Source organism: Phaenicophaeus curvirostris, chromosome 19, assembly GCF_032191515.1.
Source record: "Phaenicophaeus curvirostris isolate KB17595 chromosome 19, BPBGC_Pcur_1.0, whole genome shotgun sequence".
Taxonomy (NCBI): Eukaryota; Metazoa; Chordata; class Aves; order Cuculiformes; family Cuculidae; genus Phaenicophaeus; species Phaenicophaeus curvirostris.
This window is the reverse complement of record NC_091410.1, coordinates 14833005-14848334: the sequence shown is the minus strand read 5'-3', so window position 1 is coordinate 14848334 and position 15330 is coordinate 14833005. Positions and strand designations below refer to the sequence as shown.

Below are 15330 nucleotides of genomic sequence, written 5' to 3'. Positions count from 1 at the left end.
GGGAGTTGTAGTCCGAGGGAAGGGGGCGGCTCGGGAAGGCGCCCCCCGGCGGCGGGGCGGGGGGAGGCCGCGAGAGGATGCGGAGCTATTTGTGGCCGGCGGCCTCGCTTCCTTCCTCCCCCTCTTCCCGCTTCAGGGAGCGCGGCGTGTCAGCCAAAGGGCTATCTCTGTGCTGGCATCGCTCCTCGCTCTGGTCCTTCCCCACCCACGGGACGGCAGCGTCCAGGAAGAGCCTGGGAAGAGCTCTGGAGGAGGAGGAGGAGGAGGAGGAGGAAGGCCTCTGAGCTGCAAGGAGCACCTACCTCTGAGGAGTCAACACCTGGACGCTGGGCCACCTCGGGATCGATCGCGCAGCCCTGTCCTCCCCCGGGATAAACCCACCCCAGAGTGGCCGCGTCCGTGGATGTGAATTCACACGTGGAGAGCTTCCTCTGTAATTTCGCTTCGCTCCCAGGGGAGGAAACGATCTGAGCTTCTTTTAACAGGACTTTGATCTCCTGGTCTGCACACAGAACCGCTTCCCGCCCGGGATCTGCTGGCGGGTGGTAAAGGGCAGGGAGGATTTGTAACACAAACACCTTTTCACCTCTGCCAGCGCACACGGGGTGTGGGACGTTAATAACAAATTGCAGGGCCGGCTGCGCGCTGCCCAGGCAGCTGCTGAGGAAGGAAAGAACTGCGTTAATTCTCGTTTACACAGATTCAGCATCACTGCCGGCAGGCTTGCGCCAGGGTGATTTAGTAGCTTATTCCCTGCCTTTGGAGGAACAAGTCACAGGCTGTCAGTACCCTCTGATTCATCCAGCAACCCTCCCGAGGAGGCTGGAGGGCTGCAATTATGCAGCTCTTGGTCAAGTCGGACAACTTTGTGTAAGTATTTCAGTTCACACCTATGTAACACACCTCTATGCCCCACAGAAAATCACTGCCACCAATGAGCCTGCAGAAAAATCCCTTCAATTATCAACAAATCCTGCTCAAACCAGCCCCAACCTGTGATTTGCAATTCAGAAACCAGAGACTGAAGTCCTCCTTTACTGATGTTTAATTGACAACCTGGTACCGATACCATTTCCTCCTCCAGCTCAGTCTCACAGCCGGGACAGCTCAGCCCCGGCTCTGCCAGGTAGCACAAAAGGTTCAGGCCGTGCCTGGTGTGTGTCCCCAGGGTGGATTCACTTCCATCTTTGAGCAGGTCCTTGTTAACGTCTGCTCATTGCTTGCCCCAGCAAATGGGTGCCCTTCCCTCGGCCTATTTCATCCAGGAGGATGCTCGGCTTTCCTGCACCCTGAAAGAGAGCAACAAATCAAAATCATCTCTGAGACGAGGAGCGTTAGCAGCCATTGCTGGGAAAACACAGTAAAGGAATCATCCACGGAGCCTCTGAGCCCGCGGGAACAAGCATTGTGTGCTGGTCTCCTGGCATCAGCGACAGTGGAAGAGCTCTGAGAAATACCAAATCTAAAGCGTATGCTGTTACTGTCAGAACGGATTTTGAAACGCATGAACTCGAATGGAAGGGGAATTCTTTACTTCTGCTTCTCCAAAATGCGTACAACGTGGACGGTTGTTCACCTACCCCTCCACTGACGTGCAGTGTTCTGTCTCTGATAAACAACTCGCGTTTTCCTTCACATGAAGGAAAATCACCCTGAAAATGAGGACCAGCGCTAGGGGAGATGCACGGGAGACGGCCCAGGTGCCCTTGGTGGTCCTGGGCGGCCTGGCGGGCGCTGGCTCGAGTGGCCCCGCGGGCAGAGGAGCGGGACCTGCACCGCTCCGGGTCGCCGAGCTCCCAGACGCCCTCAGGAGCCGCGGCCGAGCATGTGGCCGGTTGTGTTCGCTCTGTACTCCTCGTGCTGCACCTGCGGGGCAGGTGGGGCCCGCTCCCCCTGAGGGAGGCTCCCTGCCCACCGGGCCGGGACCTGCCCCGCTGCCCGTGCGAGCCTCCCCCCGCGAGCCGCCACCGCGACCTCCCAGCAGACGCTCCGAGATTCGCCTCCTACTCGCGGGAGCGCGGCGCGGGGCTCGCCCTGCCCGCTGCCGGGGGCCGCGCCGGGGTCGGCGGGCGCTGCGGGGACGCCGGGGGCGCTGCCGGACCCCGCTGCCCGCGGCCCCGGCGCTGCGGGGGGAGGCGGGGGGCGGCCCCGGCCCCGCGCGGCAGGGCGGTGTCGGCCCGGGGAGCCCGCGGCCCCGGCGCCCCCCGCGCGGCTCCCATTGACTCGCAGTGTGGAGCTTCGGACCGCGGGTAGGATCCAACCCTGCCCCGTTTCGTCCAATCAGCGCGCGGGGCGCGCGCCCGGCGCCCATTGGCCGCTTCTGCCCGCGCGGCGCCCAATCGCGCGCGCGCCTTAACAACCAATCAGCGCCCGCGCGCGCGCCCAATCAGCGCGGGGGAGCCGCAGCACGGCCTTTGTGTGCCGTGACGTCACGGCGCCGGCGGGGGTCCCCGCCAATGGCGCGGCGCGCTGCCGCCGAGCGCCGTGACGTCAGCGCGCCGCGCACCGCCCCCGCTATAAAAGCCGCGTCCCCGCGGCGGGGCGGGCGCAGTGAGCGGGTGCGGGGCTGCCGGGCGGTCGGCGCGGCGGCGCAGGCTTCGGGGCGCAGCGCTACCGGTACCGGTGCTTCCTTCTGATCCCAGCGGTGAGTGCCGGGCGGCGGCGGCGCCTCCCGCGGTGCCTTCCGCGGCGAGCGCGGCGGCCGGGCTGGGCCTGGCGGCGTGCGCGCGGTCGCGGCCGCGTCCCATCCGCCCGAAGGACTGAGCTGGGGCCGCGGCTCGGGGAGCGGCCGCGCGGGGGCGGGCGCAGCGGCGGCTCCGCCTCCCCTCGCGGGGGAGCCTGCTGGCCGCCTGCCCGCCTCGCGGCCCAAGGGGGAGCCGGCAGTTGCCGGGGGGGGTGGTCAGGACGGGGGGGGGCGGCAGCTGCGGCTGGGACCGAGGAGGGACTGGGAGAGTTGGGGCTGGAAGGACGAGGGGTTACCGGGACCAGGGGGAGCCGGGCCCTGCGTCACGCGTGGCTGTCCCGGCAGGTTAGTGAGGAGCCATGGCCCGCACCAAGCAGACCGCTCGCAAGTCCACCGGGGGGAAGGCTCCCCGCAAGCAGCTCGCCACCAAGGCGGCGCGGAAGAGCGCTCCCTCTACCGGCGGCGTCAAGAAGCCGCATCGCTACAGGTGGGGCCCTCGCTCACCCGCTCCCCCTCCGCACCCTGCGGCTCTCGCCTGCTCACCCGCTCCCCTTCATCCCCCTGCGACCCACCGCCCGCTCACCTGCTCCCCTTCCTTTGACCAGGCCGGGCACCGTTGCCCTCCGTGAGATCCGTCGCTACCAGAAATCGACGGAGCTGCTGATCCGCAAGCTGCCATTTCAGCGGCTGGTCAGGGAGATCGCCCAGGACTTCAAAACGGACTTGAGGTTCCAGAGTGCGGCTATCGGCGCGCTGCAGGTATGGGCAGGGGGCCTGGTGGGCCTGGCGCTGAGCAGACTCTGCTGAGCGTTTCTAATGACGTGTCTTGTGCTCTCGCGACAGGAGGCCAGCGAGGCGTACCTGGTGGGGCTGTTCGAAGACACGAACCTGTGCGCCATCCACGCCAAGAGAGTCACCATCATGCCCAAAGACATCCAGTTGGCTCGCAGGATACGGGGGGAGAGGGCTTGAGCAAAGGCTGTTTTTATGGTGTTTTGTAGTAAATTCTGTAAAATACTTTGGTTTTAATTTGTGACTTTTTTTGTAAGAAATTGTTTATAATATGTTGCATTTGTACTTAAGTCATTCCATCTTTCACTCAGGATGAATGCGAAAAGTGACTGTTCACACAGACCTCAGCGACGCGGGCCGCGCCGCAGTGACAAGTTGCTAATATGCAGAAGGGATGGGTGATCTTTCTTGCTTCTTGTGCATGTTTCTGTATGTTAATGACTTGTTGGGTAGCTGAACTTGTAAGGTACTAGAGTTGATATAAATGTGTACAGGGTCCTTTTGCAATAAAACTGGTTATGACTTGATCCAAGTGTTTAACAGCTGGGGCTGTTAGTCTGACCATACATCACTGTGATCAAACGTGGGCGTTTGGAGGGCAGAGCGACAAGTCTTAACCACAGTGTAACTTACAGTTTCCTAAAGACGTAAACCTGGCAGCTATAGAATACACTATGTGCATTTATAATAGCTATTTTATATATTGTAGTGTCAACATTTTTAAATTAAATGTTTTACATTCACATGTGAGGAGTCCTTGTTTGGTTTGCATGGGCTGAAGCAGCTCCTGTGCGTCAGCGCAGCAGTGGCCCTGGCTGCCACCGAGGGCTGGGGGACGTGTGGTGCCTGAGGCATCGCTCGGGGTTGCTGGGAGCAGAGCTGAGCCCCGGGTGCTCAGAGGTTGGCGCTTGGCTGCTCACCAGCGTCCACTGTTCCTGGCACAGCGCTTCCCTCGCCTTTCCAGTAAAGGCAGGGGAAGGTGATTCAGAGCGGTGTGACCAGTCTGCCCAGAGCAAAGCCCCGAGTGGCTCTGGGTGCCAGGATAGTGGGCGGGTGCAGTTGTGATGTGGGTTCCTGTGGGGTGAGAACCCTAACACAGTGGTGCTGTGCGGGAAGCTGCTGGTGGGCCCTGTGAGACTGTTCCCACCAAACTACTTTGAGGAAGAAGGATTGAACTCAAATATCACTGAGAGCAGCGCTTAGGCTCTGGGAGAACAGGTCTGGTGCTCTCGGTGGTGTCTGGGAGCAGCCAACTGTGGCTGGATGGGGGTGGAGGAAAGCTGCACTGGCTGTGGCTGAAACAGGTAATTAGCATCAAGATGGGAGCGCAGGCAGCTCCCTGGGGAACAGGCTGTGCTGGTACCGCACCGAGATGAGTGCAGGAAGAGGCTTAGCCAGTTCATCATGGTTTATTGCAGTGACATTCAAAGTGCCACAGCAGAAGTGGCTTTTGGGAGGAAGGGCAGCTGTAGCTCACCCTGGTCCTCGGTGTTTTGAGGCGCGGACACGTTTCCAGCGTTTCCTTCCACAGTGACAGCCTGGCAGCAGCTTGGACCCCATCTGGGAGCCGAGGCCTGCGTTGCAGGAGAAGGCTGGGCCAGCGGCTCTCCCTTATCAGACAAACCACTCAGTGTGCTTAAATCCTGCAGCTGGGGAACAGGCAATCCTTACTGGGCGCTCCCCCCCATTTCCTCAACACCCTTCTCTACGGCACCACACGTGCTTGGAACAAGCACAGCCCCGTTAACCCCATTATCCCAGCTGCCAGGGCACGGCTGAAAGCGTGTCCTGAAATGGCCCCAGATGCAGTTTCAAATAAGGATTTTCCTCACTGCTAAACGTGTAGGGGAAAAAGCTTTCCTTGCATCTGAATTGTGAACTGAATTAGCAGCACCGAGCACTCTCGGGTAGGTCTGTCCTGGGGGCAGGGATGTCCCCCCAGGGGTCACCAGAGCAGCCCCAGAGCCGTGTGCGTGGGAAGCACCCGCAGCCTGCGCTGAGGCAGGGTAAGAATTACAAGGGATGGGATTTATGAATGCACAATTCAGTGCTAAATTGCAGGAGCAGACTGGTCTCCTACAGGAAAAGTGTGTTTTAAATAACATCCCTCGAAAACAATGCTTCGTCCAAGCTCTCAGTGCAAACAATGAACCATCTGGGAATGCCTGGAAGCTTCTGCTTAAAATAAACCCATTGTCAAGAAGAAACAAACCGCATCACATAAACCCCAAGCACACCAGAAAACCCTATCACAGAACCTCTCCATCTCAGTAACTTCAGCAGAGAGAAACACAGCAGACCCTGGTGGGGGGGTGGGGGGTACAGGGCAGCAGTTCCTGGTGCTCCACACGCTCACTCCGATGGTGCTGAGGACAGAAAGCCTTCCCTTACCAATTCTCCTGACGATTTCCTCGCACTCCTGCTCAGAACACGCTGCAAACACCAGGCAGTCGAACGTGCTCCCGTCAGGGCTCTCCAGGGAAGTGCTAAAAATGGAAACACGTACATTAGCCGGCAGAGAGCGCGACTCTGAATGCCTGGCGCGGGCTTGTAACCACGGCAGAGACCCTGCGGCTGCTCTGGATGCCACTTGTTTATTCTCTGAGCCCCACATCCCTCTCCATCCCCGCTCCCCAGTCCCAGAGGCAACACTCACACCACACAGAAGGCGAGCAAGTTGCAGCTGTCAGCGCAGCGTCCCACGCAGGAGATGCAGGGGTAGGGGTAGCGGCCCAGGAGCTGCGGGGGGACGGGGGGGACGGCGGCGGGGCCGCGGGCAGTCCCTGTCACCTCGGGCCTGGTGGAACCCAGCCGGCCATCGGCAGCCCCGGGAGTCGCTCGCTTACCTGGGAAGAAGCCTTCTCCTGGATGAGGATCTCCGCTTCCTTCACATCAAGTAAAACCTCCTGGATGGGGATGGAGGGAAGAGGCCTCGATCACCACAGCCTCTCAGCTCTGGTTTTAAGAAGATGCTTGCAAGAGAGAGATTATTCAAAAGCAGAGGTGACGAAGCGCAGTCGGACACAGCCTTTCAAAGAGCTTTCCTACAGGTGGTTTTGGTTTTTTCCCCTTAGTGTCCTGCCTCTGGAGATGCTTCCAGCCTGAAAAGACCCACAGGGCTGTGGGGTGGTGGATGCTCAGCCAGGCTGAATCAGCAGGAAAAAACATTCCTGGACAGAGGCCGCATTTCCCTGCCCTTTCCCCCCCGCAGCCGCGTCTCACCCGCGCTGCCGAGTGCTGCTCCAGCGTGGCGGGGATGGCCCAGCCCAGCACCTCTTTGCCACCGTGCTGAAAGGGAGCAGGAAGGCAGGATGAACCCGGGGCACATCCGCGAGGGACAGCCGACCCCAGGCACGACTCTGCCCCCGCGCCGCACCTTCCCAACGCCGACACGGCCCAGGAACCGCAGGGCGTAGAGCAGCCTGGGGAGAGAAGGGCTGGTGGCAGCGGAGCAGGGGATGCTCGCAGCCCCACGCTGCCCCTAGGTTATGGGGCAGCTTCGGCCCCACGGCCCTTAGCAGAGGCCAGGGGAGCACGAGCACGGGGGACCCTGCAGCCCCATCCCTACCTGCCCCCCTGCAGCCCCTGCGCGTCGCCTGCAACCCTGCGCCGGGGGCCACGCTGCAGCTGGAAGTGGGGCTCCTGCTCCCTCAGGGCCTGCAGGTAGGGCAGCAGCGGCTCGTAGACCTCCCCGTTGTGCCACCGCCACCGCAGCAGGCGCAGGCTGAGCGGCTGTCCCTTCAGCTTCCGCAGCTCAGCCCCGGCCTGGCGCGGGGAGACAGAGGGAGGGATGAGAGGCAGGAGAGGGGGAGACGGGGGGAGGCAGAGGGGAGGAGGGGGGCAGGAGAGGGGCAGATGGGGCACAGCCAGCCCTCCGTGCTCACCCACCTGCCCGTTGTAGGCGTTTCTCAGTGAGCGGCCGTTGATCTCGTCAAGGACGTCGCCGGCCAGCACCACCTCATCCAGCTCCGCCTGGCTCTCTGGGAGCACCTCGGTGATGAAGACTCGGCCATCCACGTACCTGCAGCCAAGCCCCGTCTCAGCACAGGCACCAAGTGCAGCTTCCCCAGCCCTTCTGTACCGTCAGTGATGTTTCACCAGTACACAGAGGCAGCAAAAAGCCACCCTCTGGACAGCAGACACTGGTGAGGCTGAGCCAACAGGGAGAAGAGCACCCAAGACAGCCCCAGTGGGAGATTTATCTCCCCTTTTGGGGGGAGTTTGCGTGCTGCAGTGTCCAGATCCCGCTGGAGAGCGGAGAGAATGATCAAGGGCTCCTACCTAAGCACCATCCCCAGCGCTCGGCACGGGACTGTCTCATAAGTGATGCACACCTGGAAGAGAGCAGCCGGTGACAGTGGCCCTGGCAATGGCCACAGGACACCCAGGGAGGGTGACCAGGACAAGGAAGAGGACGGGGACCCCTTGCCCTAAGTTGTTTCTGGCACTGATGCCAAACCAAGGCTTTGGGACCCAGGAGAGGCCGGTTCCCAGTGCCCCTGGCCGAGCTGGGGACATCAGTGCCTGTTCATCCCTGTCCTCTCCTGAGACTCAGCTGTACCCAGACCCTGAAGGGACAAACGTGCCAGATGGCTAAGATGGCAACACAGCGGGTGAGCCCTCCTCCCGCGCCCCACGTGTCCGGAGCAGCCAAGGGAGCGCTGCCGCCCGTGCCCAAAGCCGCAGCCGTTTCCCAGCAGTACTTACTGTCACATCGCATTAGCCAGGGACCCGAAAAGCAGCCAGCTTGGCCGGGAGCGCCTGCTGTTGGAAATGCCCAAAAGCCAGCGGGATCCCAGCCTCTGCTGCTTGGCGCACGCCATAACCAGCCCCAAAGCCACCCGGAGCTTTTCTGGGGGATTCTTTTGGGTTCAAAAGGCAGTGGAAGGATGCTCCTCATTTTTAAAAGACATCGTGGCATCCCCGCTGTTCTCAGTAAATGCAATATTTGACTGAGCAAAACCCAAAGCAACCCAACTGCTGCGTAATCTGTGTCAGCCTAGGGAAACTGGGATTTTTTAGCAAGAAATTAGGGAAGGGGACACAGGAGAACTGCATTTATGTCAGCAGTTTAGGCCTGGGTGCTACTCTTGCTTGGTTTTACACCCAGGAATGCTGGGATCTGCTCCTGGTGACAGTATGGGCACCCAGCAGGATCAGGCCTCGGTGGCAGAGGTGGCTCTGCTCGTGCTGGTGAACCTGAGCCAATTCACTCCGGCTGAGCCCAGGCGGACGCTGTGGGCAATCCCTCCTGGCCAAATCATTCCTTATCTCCCTTGTTTGACTTTGCAGAGGCGGCCGGGCGGCAGAGAGACGGCTCTGGGGAGCGTCGAGCCCTTACCGGCAGCCGCCAGCTTTCGTCCAAGAAGCTGCAGTTCTGCAGAAAAGGAGCGTCAGCACCCTGGGTGCTGGCAAGGAAGGAACCGGCGCCACACCAGCAGGCACGTGCTGGCCCCCACCCTGCCGATCATTCACCTTACCTGCAGGTCCAGGCAGAAATCCATCTCTTCCAGCACCAGCAGCAGTGAGAGGAAAGGCTCTGCCGAGGGATGGGGACGAGGGGCAGCGTCACAGTCTGGCTCCTGGCAGCCACAGCCCCACAGGAATGTGAGCCCCATCCAGCCTGGCCTTGAACCCCTCCAGGGATGGGGCAGCCACCCCTGCTCTGGGCAGCCTGGGCCAGGGCCTCCCCACCCTCACAGCAAAACATTTCTCCCCAACATCTCATCTCAATCTCCCCTCTTGCAGCTGAAAACCATTCCCTCTCATCCTGTCCCTACAGTCCCTGATCCAGAGCCCCTCCCCAGCCTTCCTGGAGCCCCTTTCCATACTGAAAGCTGCTCTAAGGTCTCCCCACAGCCTTCTCTTCTCCAGGCTGAACAACCCCAACTCTCTCAGCCTGTCCTCATACAGGAGGTTCTCCAGCCCTCAGAACATCTCTGTGGCCTCCTCTGGACTCCTTCCAACAGATTCATGTTCTTCCTGTGCTATATTTAAACATTTACACCTCTTTTACCAGATTTAGATTTTGCCACTAAGTTTGGGTTCAAGAAGTCCCAGTGGATTGTTTCCCCTCACACCCTCCCAGCACGTGGTGCCAAAATGCCACCTCAGGGCAGGTCCCGTCCCACCTCAGAGGGGCCACGTCTTACCCAGGAGGTCTTCGTTGCCAAGGATGGAGCTCACCGGATCATAGAACTGGAACACAGGGAAATGCCCATCACGCGGCTGTCGCGCTGCCATCGGGAAGCAGCTCCTGCCGAGCGTCTCACCTGCAGGAGCCGGGGGCTGCTCGCCAGCTGCCGCACGGCCGCCGCCAGCACCTTCCCCTGCAGAGCCAGGCGCAGCAGGCATCGCCCGCGGCCCTGCGCCGTCCGCACCTTCGCGCAGGCACCTGCCCTCTGGATGCTGACGGAGAGAGGGCTCGGCCTGTTTGGGACGGGGAAGGGCTCGGGCTGGGACTTCGGTGCCACGTGGGAGCATCCTCGATGCCCCCGGGCGCCGGGGATGAACACGGCACGGCGGGCGCTGCCGTGGCCCAGGTTTTTAGCCTGGATTGGGTTTACTTGCCTGCTGCCATCCTCCGTGGGAAGCTGCTCCAACCAGTGCCAATAATCCCGTCTCCTGAAGGCCCAGGCCGGCTCTGCGGGAGAAAGGGCAGGCGAGACCCTCGCCGCGGGCACCGGGATGGCGCGTCCTGCTCCCGGGGCACCGAGGGGCACTCACGCCGCAGCCCCTTGCGCAGGATGCTCTCCAGCAGCTGGCAGAGGGAGGCGAGCAGCGGCGAGGTGTCGCAGCAGGGTCCCCCGCTGTCCCGCAGCCGCAGCACCTCGCCTGCCGGACGGGGCATCAGCGCCCGGGGGAGAAAACGTCCCCGAGGCCGCGGCGGCAGCAGGTGGGGGCGCCCAGCCCCGCCGGGCACCGGGAACGGGACCCGCCAGGGCAGAGGGAACGGGACCCGGGGGGCACCGGGAACGGGACCCGTGGGGGGCGGGGAGCAGAGGGAACGGGACCCGGGGGGCAGCGGGGGCCGCGCTCACCTCTCAGGGCGCTCAGCAGCGGCTCCTTGCCGGCCATGGCCGGGCGAGCGGAGCGGCTCAGCCGGCACTGAAAATACCGCAAAGCGACTCTCTGGGGCTCGGTTCGGAGCTGGAGGAGGCGAACAGGGCTGCGCAGCAGCGATCCCGTCGATCCTGGGACAGGACCCGGGGCGGAACGTGTTCCCCGCTCACACACGCCTGGGTAAACCCTGCGCGTATGCTGTTACCTTCCAGAGACTCGTTTTAACGTTATTGTGAATTTCACAACAGCCAAATCTCTTCCTCACTTGGACCCGGCCCCAGCCCTGCCGGGCCCCGCGCTTGGGAGAGGGAAACTCTGCAAAGAGACGCGATTAGAGCGAGACAGACCCGCGCCCAGCACAGACCGCGCCGAGCACAGACCCCACCGGTGTCTGGGAAATGGAAAAAACACGCTGTAAACCCCGCGCGCGGTCCGGCTCTCGAAAAACACGGTCACTCGGACGAGCTGAACTCCGCTTCACCCGCGGGGAAAAACCTCCCACCGCTCGCGACGGTGACGGCGGCCGCAGGGCCCCCCCCAGGGCCCCGCAGGGACGGGACCCGCCGCACGGACCCGGGTTCAAGACCCGCCGAGGCGGGCGGGGCGGCCACGTCGGAGCCGGGGCGGGGGGCGGTCCGGGGGACGGTCCCGGGGCGGTCTGGGGGGCGGGGGGCGGTCCCGTCGCTCGGCCCCGCCCGGAGCGCAGCGGCGATGTCGGGGTCCCCGCAGCCCCCGTCGCTCGTCGCCGCCCGCGGGGCTCACGCTGCGGCGTTCGGGGCGGCGGCGCTGGCCGCCTGGGCCCCCGGGCGGGTGAACCTCATCGGCGAGCACACCGACTACTGCGGCGGCCTCGTGCTGCCCATGGTGAGGCCGCCCCGCCGCTGCCCCGTCCCGCACCCCCATCCCGCACCCCCCATCCCGCACCCCCCATCCCGCACCCCCATCCCGCACCCCCGCTGTCCCTGATCCCGCTGCCCCCGCCGGCTCCCCCGCAGCCTCGGGGCCCCGCGCCCTCCCCGGTGTCCCCCTCCCAAGACCTGCGGGCCCCCCCGGGGCTCGGAGCGGGACCTGCCCCTGAAGCGGCAGCGGGGAGGCCGTTCCCGTCCCGCCCCGCCCGGAGGAGCTGGAGCTTCTTGCGCAACCCGGCCGGTCGTTTCCCCGTCCCGGAGAGCTGGAGTTCCCTGTCGCAGGGTTGTGGTCCCCGGGCTGGGGGCTCAGGCCCCGCGGCTCCGCGCTGACCCCGGCCCTGAGCGGCGTTCCCCAGCCGGACGGGTCAAGGCCGCGAGGAGCCGGAGCGAGCGATGGGTGCGGGCAGCCCCGGCTGCCCCTGCCGAGCCGCCTCTCCCCGCAGGCCCTGCAGCTGGGGACGGTGCTGGTGGGAGCCCCCACGCGGGACGGGACCGTGTCCCTCCTCACCACCTCCCCGGAGGCCGACGAGCCCCGCGCGGTGCGGTTCGCGGCCCCCGGCCCGGGCAGCGCCCTGAGCCCCGGGCGGCCGCGCTGGGCCAACTACGTCAAGGGCGTCCTCCAGCACTACCGGGGTAAGGGCCGCGATGTGCGGGCTCCGGTGCTGGGCACGCGGCTTGCGGCCGCGGGGTCCGGCAGAGCCGCCGTCAGACCCCGTGCCCGGGGTCCCCGCGCCGCACGCCGCGGGATTTACAGCGGGTACCGGACGGCGGCTCTGCTCCGTCAGGCCCGTGGGGCAGGGCGGCTGCCAGCCCGGCACGGGCTCACCGTCCCACAGGCTTTTCTGCTCCCGCAGCGGGTCCCGTGCCGGGCTTCAGCGCCGTGATAGCCAGCGACCTCCCGCTGGGCGGGGGCCTCTCCAGCTCGGCCGCTCTGGAGGTGGCCACTTACACCTTCCTGCAGCAGCTCTGCCCCGGTAAGGAGCCGCCGACCCCGTTCTGGGTGGGAGCCGGGTGCCCTTGGCAAGATCCCACCACAGCCTGAGCCGGCACCGCAGCTCCAGCTCGCCCAGCCTGACCTGCCTGTGCCCATAACGCCCGTGGGCCGCTGGCGCTCGCTGGCAGGATGAGAGCTTCCTACCTTGGGAGCATCGTCCCACCTTCACGTCCCCGGGAATGGAGAGACCTGAGGCACCAGGGTCAAGTTATTGCCTGCAGCTGGATCCGGGGCCCCATGCTGGCAGATGCTGTGCGCCGGTGCAGGAGCAAGTGCCTGCAACTCATGCTTTAGCAAAATGCCATTTACCCTCTCCTGTTTGCTTCCCTGGTCCCAGGGCAAAGGGACAAAGGTCCCGGAGCTGCTAACCTGCATCTCTCTGCTCTGGTGCAGATGACGGTGATTTGGTAGCCAAGGCACTGGCCTGCCAGAAAGCTGAGCACACATTTGCTGGGGTGCCCTGTGGAATCATGGACCAGTTCATATCGGTGATGGGCAAGGAAGGCCACGCGCTGCTCATCGACTGCAGGTCAGGGCTGGGCTGTGCCCACCTCTTCTCTCCAACAAATGCTGGGGGCTTAACCCCTTCACCCAGCCCAAGATCTCACGGCGGGGCTGGGGCTCCCTAGGGTTCCCTGTGCCTTGATTCCTCCTCCTGTATCATTTCTGCTTCTTGCCTGTGCTGCCTTTCCCTCACAGTCATTAGGGACTGTTACGGGAGTAATAACTGGGAGGGAGCGAACTGCTCGAGCAGAACCCTAAACCTCTTGTCCTTTGCCTCTGTGGAGGCGGGAGCTGCCCACGACGTGCTCTCACCTGGCTGGCTGGGGGCTGGAGCAGGCCGGGGGACGGGCGTACGGCCAGTGCTGAGCTCTCCCTGCAGGTCCCTGGAGACTGTCCCCATCCCACTGGCTGACAGCAGCTTAGCCGTGCTCATCACCAACTCCAACGTGCGGCACACGCTGACGGGCAGCGAGTACCTGACACGCCGGCAGCAGTGCGAGGAGGCGGCAGCGGCGCTTGGCAAGGCCACCCTGCGAGATGCCACCATGGCCGAGCTGGAAGGTGGGGACGGTCCTGCCCTCGGCTCTGACCCCTTCTCAGGACAGCAGGTGCTCCGTGCCCCATGGCGCAGCAGCCGGTGGGGGTGGGGGGATGCCAGAGCGTGCCATCTGTGGAGAAACTCTGGCACAGGGTGGTTGCAGGTTTCAGCCATGCTCGCCACCGGCAGCATCCCACAGACCCAAGTGGCTTCACTGCAAGGATGCACATATCTCCACAGCGTCCAGGAACCAGCTGGGCGAGGAGAAGTACCGGCGTGCCAGGCATGTCATTGGTGAGATAGCTCGGACTGCCCAGGCAGCACAGGCACTGCGGGACAGGGACTACCAGGTATTCGGGAGGCTGATGGTGGAGAGCCACAACTCCCTCAGGTGAGGATGCACCAGCCCTACAGTCCTCGCAGGGCTCCCTAGCCCATAGGTGCCACGGCAGGGGTGGCCAGAGCTGTCCTGTCCTGTAGTTCTCACGGCTCAGCCAGTTCAGCGATTTAGGAAAAGCCCCACAGGCTTCTGTGCTGGGGGTGCTGGGACGAGGCAGCCAGTGACATTCGTTATGGACGGGTGCTGCCTGCAGCAGTGCCCAGCGGGTCCTCGATGCTCGCAGCCTCACTCACGTGTATGTGGTTCCTCTCGGCAGGGACGACTATGAAGTGAGCTGCCCGGAGCTGGATGAGCTGGTGGCGGCAGCCCTGGAGGTCGATGGGGTTTATGGCAGCAGGATGACTGGAGGAGGCTTCGGGGGTTGCACGGTGACACTGCTGGAGGCCGGGGCTGCAGAGAGAGCCCAGCACCACATCCAGGTATGCGGCAGAGAGGTGCCCGGAGACTGACGTAAAAATCCCAAGGAAACGTTTAAGCTGCTTTCATGAGGCACTTGTGGTTGCTGTAGCCCATCCAGTGCCACACAGGGACAGCCCGGAGTCTGTTGATGCCAGTGAGATCTTGTGGTCTCTTCAGTGCTGTGCCAGCCGCAGAGCGCAGCCCAAGGGCCTTGCTGCATTGAGAAAGTGAGCGGAAAGGTGCCGGAGAGCATCAGGAAAGCTAAATGTATCTAGGGAAAAACAATCCAGGCTGATCTTGGACAATGCTGAGCCCAGCACCAGCACTTAGAGCTCACCCGAGCAGTGCCGAGGGGCTGCAGTGGGGGCAGCTCGGGCTGTGTTGATAACCTCCCCACCCTGCGCTGCGGACGGCTCGAGGGACCCCAGGCAAGGGCTGTCCCCAAAAGCACATCTCAAAAGGCACTGGGGCCAGATGCACGGCTGAGCTGAGCGGCAGGGCCCACCTGTACCAGCCCCAAAGCGTCCTGGCTGCTCGCTGTGGCACGATGCAGCCCTGGAGCACCAGCGCTCACTGCTCCTCTTGTCTCCTAGGAGAAATACAGCGGCACTGCCACCTTCTACCTCACCAAACCCTCCGGAGGGGCAAAGATGCTGCCCCTGTAGAGGAGCGACCACTGTGCCTGGTCTGGGATCGCCTCCCTCCACAAGGCAGCTGCTTTCCTCACTGCACAAGGGAATCGGTTTGTCTTCGTCATTTGCCGAATAAACACAAAACATTTGCACGGTTGTTCTGCACCCAGCTGTGCTGAACTCTGCTGCCAGAGTCACTGGGGACCTTTCCTCAGAGGAAACTGGTCTAACTCCAGTTCACACTGGGGTAAGGAGCCATTACTGGGGACATGGGCTCCGGTGATGCCTCTGGAGCTGCTGTCGCTGGAGGGGATGGCAGTGAAGGAGCAGCAGGCGCCGAGGCTGGGCAGAAACCCCTGCTTGGGTATCTGCTTCTGGTGCGCGTCCTTCAGCTGATGCAGCTGGAGTGTAGCGGGGA

At 63.2% G+C, this 15330-nt stretch overlaps 3 protein-coding genes across 9 annotated transcripts; 2 read left to right on the top strand and 1 right to left on the bottom strand.

The window, feature by feature from the left end:
* Positions 1-2506: 2506 nt before the first annotated feature.
* H3-3B (H3.3 histone B) lies at positions 2507-4220 on the top strand. 2 transcript variants are annotated; one of them, XM_069872536.1, is made up of 4 exons: positions 2507-2644; positions 3029-3170; positions 3289-3442; positions 3527-4220. In XM_069872536.1, the coding sequence occupies exons 2-4, from the start codon at positions 3043-3045 to the stop codon at positions 3653-3655; spliced, it is 411 nt and encodes a 136-aa protein (XP_069728637.1). In that variant the 5' UTR covers positions 2507-2644; positions 3029-3042; the 3' UTR covers positions 3656-4220. The 2 variants fall into 2 exon arrangements, with proteins under 2 accessions (XP_069728637.1, XP_069728638.1); XM_069872537.1 differs by having other exon boundaries at positions 2523-2644; positions 3034-3170.
* Positions 4221-4224: 4 nt separating this feature from the next.
* On the bottom strand, positions 4225-11103 carry LOC138728863 (uncharacterized). Of its 6 annotated transcripts, XM_069872528.1 has the most exons (17): positions 10743-11103; positions 10516-10582; positions 10202-10309; positions 10046-10118; positions 9748-9904; positions 9628-9673; positions 8956-9014; positions 8817-8852; positions 7757-7809; positions 7364-7496; positions 7044-7240; positions 6852-6897; positions 6698-6763; positions 6322-6381; positions 6132-6214; positions 5867-5961; positions 4225-4549 (listed from the first exon to the last, which is right to left on the bottom strand). In XM_069872528.1, exons 2-17 carry the CDS (start codon positions 10550-10552, stop codon positions 4392-4394), a joined length of 1407 nt encoding a protein of 468 aa, XP_069728629.1. In that variant the 5' UTR covers positions 10553-10582; positions 10743-11103; the 3' UTR covers positions 4225-4391. The 6 variants fall into 6 exon arrangements, with proteins under 6 accessions (XP_069728629.1, XP_069728628.1, XP_069728631.1 ...); XM_069872527.1 differs by having other exon boundaries at positions 10516-11103; XM_069872529.1 differs by lacking the exon at positions 4225-4549 and adding an exon at positions 4854-5085 and having other exon boundaries at positions 10516-11103.
* A 126-nt stretch (positions 11104-11229) lies between these two features.
* On the top strand, positions 11230-15077 carry GALK1 (galactokinase 1). The gene is made up of 8 exons (XM_069872843.1): positions 11230-11401; positions 11889-12078; positions 12300-12419; positions 12833-12968; positions 13323-13504; positions 13722-13872; positions 14138-14300; positions 14874-15077. Exons 1-8 carry the CDS (start codon positions 11249-11251, stop codon positions 14943-14945), a joined length of 1167 nt encoding a protein of 388 aa, XP_069728944.1. The 5' UTR covers positions 11230-11248; the 3' UTR covers positions 14946-15077.
* The last annotated feature ends 253 nt before the right edge of the window (positions 15078-15330 follow it).

Bases quoted from the DNA above. Each gene is read 5' to 3' on its own strand.
- H3-3B (XM_069872536.1), top strand. From the start codon at position 3,043: ATGGCCCGCACCAAGCAGACCGCTCGCAAGTCCACCGGGGGGAAGGCT. The intron at 3,171-3,288 runs GTGGGGCCCTCG...TCCTTTGACCAG, and splicing joins AAGAAGCCGCATCGCTACAG to GCCGGGCACCGTTGCCCTCC. The intron at 3,443-3,526 runs GTATGGGCAGGG...CTCTCGCGACAG, and splicing joins CGGCTATCGGCGCGCTGCAG to GAGGCCAGCGAGGCGTACCT.
- GALK1 (XM_069872843.1), top strand. From the start codon at position 11,249: ATGTCGGGGTCCCCGCAGCCCCCGTCGCTCGTCGCCGCCCGCGGGGCT. The intron at 12,420-12,832 runs GTAAGGAGCCGC...GCTCTGGTGCAG, and splicing joins CCTGCAGCAGCTCTGCCCCG to ATGACGGTGATTTGGTAGCC. The intron at 14,301-14,873 runs GTATGCGGCAGA...CTTGTCTCCTAG, and splicing joins GAGCCCAGCACCACATCCAG to GAGAAATACAGCGGCACTGC.
- LOC138728863 (XM_069872527.1), bottom strand. From the start codon at position 10,552: ATGGCCGGCAAGGAGCCGCTGCTGAGCGCCCTGAGAG. The intron at 10,310-10,515 runs GTGAGCGCGGCC...CCCGTCCGGCAG, and splicing joins GCTGCTGAGCGCCCTGAGAG to GCGAGGTGCTGCGGCTGCGG. The intron at 6,898-7,043 runs GTAGGGATGGGG...TTCTCTCCCCAG, and splicing joins CAGGGGCTGCAGGGGGGCAG to GCTGCTCTACGCCCTGCGGT.